The following is a 7,811-nucleotide window of genomic DNA, read 5'->3' as shown; positions in this document are numbered from 1 at the left end:
TAATACAATCCCAATAAGGTGATCATCCCTTTCTTATTTCTCATCCACTGCCAAACCACAACAACCCGACGGTCGGAGGAGGAGCGTCTTATCTTCCGACTGGGAACCCTCCAACCGCCGGGGATGAACTTGGACTTCACCAGTTTCTTCATCCCCCCTCCCCCCACCTTGTCTCAGCCGGATCCCTCCAGCCCGGCACCGCCTTCCTGACCTGCAGTCTTCTTCTTGACCTCTCCGCCTCCATCCTACTCCGACCTATCACCCTCACCTTGACCTCTTTCCACCTATCACATTTCCAACGCCCCTCCTCCAAGTCCCTCCTCCCTACCTTTTATCTTCTCCTGCTGAACACTCTCTGCTCATTCCTGAAGAAGGGCCTGTGCCCGAAATGTCGAATCTCCTGTTCCCTGGATGCTGCCTGACCTGCTGTTCCAGCAATAAAGTTTCAACCAAGACATTCAGTCAGCCCTGTCCTGCAATGAGCCACTGTGGTAAATGGCTGAGCAGTTCATTCTTCCTCATTAGCTTCTTTGAACTGGGAAGCCAACAATATTGTTGGTGAACTGATTAAACTGTTCTGCACTTGAAGAATTTCAGAATCACAAAGTCAAAAATAGCCAGCAATATGATATCCTGTGGCTCCCACACATTAGACTTCACATTCTTGCAGCTCAATGTTGAGGGATATGTACAACCAAGAGACACTGAGTCAGCACCCTCTCCCAATAACATACCAGATCAATGTTATCTACTTTCAAGAAGCACACCTCCCATTATTTGAATCAGGGTTGATAAGATTAATGGTTTCAATCTAATCTGCCATATTGCACATCTCAAGCATGATTATGCCACATTAGTTCAGGCAACCATTACCAACACAGTCAATCTGTTCTTCACTAAATATTCTGATCGCATCAAGATTCATGGGCTTCTGAATAACAGATATCTGCAAGTGGAACCAACTGTCCTCCCAATCCTACCATACTCAGTAGTCTACACATAGAGTACGATGGTCAAGGGATTAATGCAGTTTGACCTTGCTCTCATCCACGATCTCAAACAGCCTGTGGTCTGCTTGATGGGAAGCTGGTTCAGCTCGGTACAAAGCGACCTATGCCAATTTCCTACTACCATCTGTGGCTACTGCACACTTTCCTGCATTGTCAGCATTGCTGATCAAAGTGAGCCTCTAAATGATGGTGTCTTTTATCTGAATGTTGTGGGAGTGGGTATCATTGACACAGTGCACTCATCCTCACTCTCCTCTTCCTCTCGACGTGGGGGAGGGGAATGGAAGTTAACCACCATAGGAGAGAGCATGTAAGACCTGAGGGAAGGTCAAGTGAGTGAAGACAAGTTGGGACAGTCAGGGGTCAGGAACAGTTGTGAATATGCAACAACTCTGAGGCCACATGGCTCACTGAGATATACTCCCTGCTCTGTCTGGGACCAAGGTGTCTCCAATTCCTGATCATGGCCAGGATTATGTTCTCAGGGAATTTCCCTCATGGTTAATCTCTCTCTCTTACCTACTATCTTATCCTTGAAATTAAAGGGTGTGTATTGGGAATGAAGTTATTGGCAGATGCATGTGTGTGTGTCTGTTGAAGAGCTGTGAGGCGTTACTGAGGTTAGTATCTGGACAGGATGATTGGTGTAGACAGTGTAAATGTCAGATGATGAATGTAACATGTTCAGGTTTTGATGATGGCCATCACATGGTTAATAAGAAATAGGATTGGGAGTTGGATTCTTATCTTGACCACGCATGTCACATCATTAAAGTTCTTGTAGCATTGAAGCGATGATCTTGGTTAATTCTCCTGGTTATCATCTCCTCTGATGTCTTTCACTACTGGTATCAAGCCCAGCCAGCACATTCCATACCTTAGGAGAATGTGTGTGGATGGAAGCTCCAAATTCCTGAAAACTGGCTTCTGACCAGAACTTGAGTGCAATTTATATTCATTTTAATAGCTTCAAGTACATTCCAGGCAACTTATCCTAAAGTTGTGGGCAAAAGCCAGACTTTTAAACAGGCATGTCTTATTAATACAACAGCCACTTGGTGTCTATTACCATCTTTTCTCCAAAATGTATTTGTGTTCCTGTAAACAGGAGGAGAGTTAGGCTGTCCAGAATTAAGTGGTGAATCCTAACTGTGTCTTCTATAAAGAGTTGGGACATCACTATGTTTCCAATAAAAAGACAAGTGGAACCCCACACACACAGGTACATCCACACTTGGTTCATTAGTAAGAGGTTATACCATTAGTAACACTCCTTATAGAGAAATGAAGTGCTTATCCATGATGACCAAATGGCACCAGTGTAGGTGGAGACAGAGCCTATGTCATCACCTGGCTACCATAAGATACACAAAGGATCTCTGTGCAAATGCCTCCAGCATGCTCAACCCACTAGCTGTTGCCACCCCAATGTCTTTAGCTGTCACACTGACCAGAGCTCGGAGGCCAATCTTGGGGGCAGGGCAGATTCAGTGTCTGTTCCCCTGCACCACTACTGTTTGAAGAAGGAGGATCCCTTCCTTGTCCAGATGACAAAATGGTCACCAGTGTGTTTGGAAACAGGCCATGGCGCTGTGTTCGATGCCCCACCTGGTAATGGTGTTCACAATAAATGTGTCCTTGGAAAAAGCTATCCTTTAGTATTCCACCTGTAAAGAGATCCACCTCTCACTTCTAACAGACAATATTTTCCCTTTGAACAGTCCCTGATAGCACTGGGCCCTGTTGGTTCAATAAATAGTTTCAAAGAAACCTCACATGACCATGTGACAATTTCACTTTTTTCCACAAGATCTTGTACATCCTGCAGGTTAGTGTAATGAGGAGGCCACTTTAAAGACAGCAATGAGTGTTCAACTTGATCTGTGTCTGTTTCAGTTACCTCATTGTAAGATTCCATCTGAATATGTTCTTGCATGACCGATATTCTCAGTCTGATTTATGTTTCTGTTTGTTCGTCACAGGTGTGGTTAACTTGCCTCTTGCCTCATCGACCTGAAGGTCAGACTTCAGCTGTCTTGGTTGCTGAACTCAGTCGAAATTAGGATTGTTTATTGAGAGATTTATGTGTCCATTAACCCCATTGTGAGCTGGACAGTGGATAAATCTTCTCTTGTCTTGTCTGTTCCCTGAAATGATAACATTTTAAATAGTGTGTGACGTTAATAAAATGGAAATACATTGAAATTTAGCAGAGCCTGCAAATAAAGACTATACACAGGTCAGGATGTGTGTTTATTTTAACAGAAAATCACTGATGACTCACACACTTCAGAGACTGTACAGTGAAATCAGCCCAATACCAACATGGATCTCCAGAGCATTCTGACCACAGCAGAATATCCAAAGGAGCTTCTCAAAGACAGTCATTGAGCTGTACAGCCTGGAAACAGAACCTTTGCTCCAACTCATCTATGCTGATCAGTTAGTCTATATATATCTTGTTCCATTTGCCAGCATTTGGCTCATATCCCTCCAAACCCTTCTTAACCATATACTCATCCAGATGCCTTTACAAATGTTATAACTTATACCAGTCTCCACCACTTCCTCTGGCAGCTCATTTCATACACTCGCCACCCTCTGTGTGAAAAGGTTGCTCCTTAGGTCCCTTTTAAATCTTTCCCCTCTCACCTTAAACCTATGCCCTCTTGTTTAAGACACTGCTACCTCACGAGACATTGGCTATTCACCCTATCCATGCCCCTCATGATTTTATAAACCTCTATAAAGTCACCCCTCACCTCCAGAACTCTAGGGAAAATAACCCCAGCCTATTCAGCCTCTCCCTATAGCTCAAACCCTGCAACCCTAGCAACATCCTTGTAAATCTTTTCTGAACTCTTTCAAGTTTCATATCATCCTTCCTATAGCAGGGATGACCAGAATTGAATGCAGTATTCTAAAAGTGACCTAACCAACGACCTGTATAGCTGCAACATGACATCCCAACTCCGATATTCAATGCACTGACCGTTAAAGGAAAGCATGCCAACTGCCTCTTCACTATCCTGCCTACCTGCATTTCTACTTTCAAGGAACAATTAATCTGCACTTTAAGGTCTCTTTGTTCAGCAACACTCCCCAGGACCTTATCATTAAGTGTATAAGACGTACCTTTCCAAAATGCAACACCTCACATTTATCTAAATTAAACTCCATCTGCCGCTCCTCGGCTCATTGGCCCATCTGACCAATGTCCCATCATACACTGAGATAACCTTCTTCGCAGTCTACTACACCACCAATTTTGGTGTCATCTACACTATACTAACCATACCTCCAAGGTTCTTGAAAAGTAGTAGACACGGCACCAATCCTTATGGCACACTGCTGGTCACAGGCCTGCAGTCTGAAAAGCAACCCTCCACCATCCTCTGTCTTCAACCTTCATGCCATCTGTAAACAAATGGCTACTTCTTCCTGTATTGTGTGTGATCCAACCTTGATAACCAGTCTACCATGCAGAACGCCTTATTGAAATCCATATGGATCATGTCCATCCCTCTGCCTTCATCAAACCTCTTGGTTACTTCTTCAAAAAACTCAATTAAGTTAATGAGACACGATTTCCCATGCACAAAGTCATCATGACTATCCCAAATACATGTAAATCCTGTCCCTCAGGATCCCCCTCCAACAACTTGCCCACCGCTAATGTTAGGCTCACCAGTCTATAGTTCCCTGGCTTGTCCTTACCATCTTTCTTAAATAGTGACATCACATTAGCCAACTTCCAGTTTTCTGCACCTCACCTAGAACATAGAACATAGAAGAATACAGCGCAGTACAGGCCCTTTGGCCCTCGATGTTGCGCCGATCCAAGCCCACCTAACCTACACTAGTCCACTATCCTCCATATGCCTATCCAATGCCCGTTTAAATGCCCATAAAGAGGGAGAGTCCACCACTGCTACTGGCAGTGCATTCCATGAACTCACGACTCGCTGAGTAAAGAACCTACCCCTAACATCTGTCCTATACCAACTCCCCCTTAATTTAAAGCTATGCCCCCTCATAATAGCTGACTCCATACGTGGAAAAAGATCCTCACTGTCGACCCTATCTAAACCCCTAATCATCTTATACACCTCTATCAAGTAAACCCTAAACCTTCTTTTCTCCAATGAAAACAACCCCAAGTGCCTCACCCTTTCCTCATACGATCTTTCTACCATACCAAGCAACATCCTGGTAAACCTCCTCTGCACCCGTTCCAGTGCCTCCACATCCTTCCGATAGTATGGCGACCAAAACTGCACACAATACTCCAGATGCGGCCGCACCAGAGTCTTATACAACTGCAACATGACCTCAGTACTCCAGAACTCAATTCCTCTACCAATAAAAGCCAGTACGCCATATGCCTTCCTCACCGCACTATTTACCTGGGTGGCAACTTTCAAAAATTTGTGTACATGGACACCAAGATCACTCTGCTCATCCACACTACCAAGTACCCGACCATTAGCCCAGTACCCCATCTTTTTGTTATTCTCCCCAAAGTGAATCACCTCACACTTAGCTACATTGAACTCCATTTGCCACCTTTCCGCCCAGTTCTGCAGCTTATCTATATCCCGCTGTAACCTGCCACATCCTTCCTCACTGTCAACAACTCCTCCGACTTTCGTATCATCCGCAAACTTGCTCACCCAACCTTCTAACCCCTCTTCCAGGTCATTTATAAAAATGACAAACAGCAATGGTCCCAAAACAGATCCTTGCGGAACACCGCTAGTAACTGCACTCCAAGATGAACCTTTACCATCAACTACTACCCTCTATCTTCTTCCAGCCAGCCAATTCCTAATCCAAACTTCCAATGCCATACCTCCGTATTTTTTGCAGTAGCCTACCATGGGGAACCTTATCAAACGCCTTACTAAAATCCATATACACCACATCTACTGCTTTACCCTCATCTACCTTCTTAGTCACCTTCTCAAAGAATTCAATAAGGTTTGTGAGGCACGACCTGCCCTTCACAAAACCATGCTGACTATCCTTGATCACATTATTCCTATCCAGATGTTCATAAATCCTATCCCTTTCAAGACTTTGCCCACAACAGAAGTGAGACTCACCGGCCTATAGTTACTAGGGTTATCCCTACTCCCCTTCTTGAACAAGGGAACCACATTTGCTATCTTCCAGTCTTCTGGCACTATTCCTGTAGACAATGAGGACATAAAAATCAAGGCTAATGGCTCTGCAATCTCCTCCCTTGCTTCCCAGAGAATCCTAGGATAAATGCCATCAGGCCCAGGGAACTTATCTATTTTCACCCTTTCCAGAATTTCCAACACCTCTTCCCTACATACCTCAAAGCTATCCATTCTACTCAATTGTGACTCAGTATTCACATCGACAACAATGTCCTGTTCCTGAGTGAATACTGACGAAAAGTATTCATTCAGTGTCTCCGCAACCTCTTCAGCCTCCACACGCAACTTCCCACTACTATCCTTGACTGGACCTATTCCTGCGGCAATTGACGATACAAATATCCCAGCAAGGAGCCCAGCAATTAATTCTTTAGCTTCCCACAAAGTTCTAGGATACACCTGATCCTATTCTCTCCCTTGTTACCCTGTTGTCCTTATGTAATTTGAGAATCCCTTTCGATTCTCCTTAACCGTATTTACCAAAGCCTACAGACAATGTTTCAGGAATCTAAGGAGGGTCCCTGGTCAAACCTACATTGGAGTTTGAAAGGATCAAACAAAGTAATTTTGATAAGTAGATAAGGGCACTAAAAATAGAGCAAACTTATGATGCTCTTAGAGAGACAATTATTTTGGAGGAGTTCAAACATTCACTTCCTGAGGTAGTGAGAACTCATGTGGAAGAGCAGAGAGGTGAAACGGCAAGATTGACAGCTGAAATAGCTGATGATTATGAATTAGTTCATATATCAAACTTTGGCTTCCAAAATCAGTTTCAATCCATGAAGGAGAGAAATTGGGAAAAGAGAAATCCTCACATGGAAAGGGAAAGGTGGATCTTGATGAAGATTATAAGGATAACTTACCACCAGGCAAAAAGGAAACCCAATGTTTTCACTGCAATAAAGTAGGCCACATGAAATCACAGTGTTGTTGGGTTAGGAAAAGCACTGGGAAGCCAGATATAGGAAAACAGGATAAGCCAGTGAATTTTGTTGGAGTGGTCACGGAAAGTACAGTGGAGGCTGGGAAGCTGCACCAGAATGTAGAAGCTGGTCAGGGGTTGGCTAAGGAGGAAATGACAGATCTTCTTAAACCATATACAGAGGAACCTTGACTATCCGAATATCAATTATCCGAAAATCGGATTATCCAAAGGAGATCTCGCAGTCCCGATAGAAACATTACATCAAAGACGTGTTTCCAACAGTGATCGCATCTTTTGTTTACAGTGATTAAACAGGCACCATCTCCAAATGACTGACTGCACGCCTTCTCTCCCTCTCCCCACACTTTCCCTGGAGTTCTACAGAGGGGAGTAACCTAAGATAATCTGACGAACATTGGCCTGTACAGGGCAAACGTGGAACCTGTCAAAAAGGTGCAGTAAAAATTGTGGGTGTGTGTGTATGCGCGCGCACACCATTTGGAGACTTACCCCACAAAGGCTGCAGCAGCAGCAGTCTTGTTGTTGGTGTCCAGTCCACCCGCCCCAGAGAGGGGGTGGGGGCAGTGTTGGATGGGGTTGGGGGAAAGGTGTTGGATGGACTTGGGATGTGGGAGGGTGGTGGTGGGGGGCAGGGAGAGGTGTTGGACGGGGTGGGGGGCATGCGGG

At 44.5% G+C, this 7,811-nt stretch overlaps 1 protein-coding gene and 1 long non-coding RNA gene across 2 annotated transcripts in view; both read left to right on the top strand.

Moving 5' to 3' along the window:
• The window catches only part of LOC122563339, a 22,009-nt gene extending 19,531 nt beyond the window's left edge, over positions 1-2,478 (top strand). Inside the window, exons 2-3 of the long non-coding RNA XR_006315560.1 lie at positions 1,338-1,342; positions 2,467-2,478. This is a non-coding gene — a long non-coding RNA (uncharacterized LOC122563339). The remainder of the gene's footprint in view (positions 1-1,337; positions 1,343-2,466) is intronic.
• LOC122562952 (myosin-binding protein H-like) overlaps positions 1-3,251 on the top strand; it is a gene marked incomplete at its 5' end in the record, with an annotated part of 51,974 nt that extends 48,723 nt beyond the window's left edge. The window contains one exon of the mRNA XM_043716255.1: positions 2,993-3,251. Within this exon, the coding sequence (XP_043572190.1) occupies positions 2,993-3,027 (35 nt within the window). The remainder of the gene's footprint in view (positions 1-2,992) is intronic.
• Between the last annotated feature and the right edge of the window lie 4,560 nt (positions 3,252-7,811).

Source organism: Chiloscyllium plagiosum, chromosome 26 (genome assembly GCF_004010195.1).
Source record: "Chiloscyllium plagiosum isolate BGI_BamShark_2017 chromosome 26, ASM401019v2, whole genome shotgun sequence".
NCBI classification, from domain to species: Eukaryota; Metazoa; Chordata; class Chondrichthyes; order Orectolobiformes; family Hemiscylliidae; genus Chiloscyllium; species Chiloscyllium plagiosum.
This window is presented reverse-complemented; position numbering and strand designations above follow the sequence as displayed.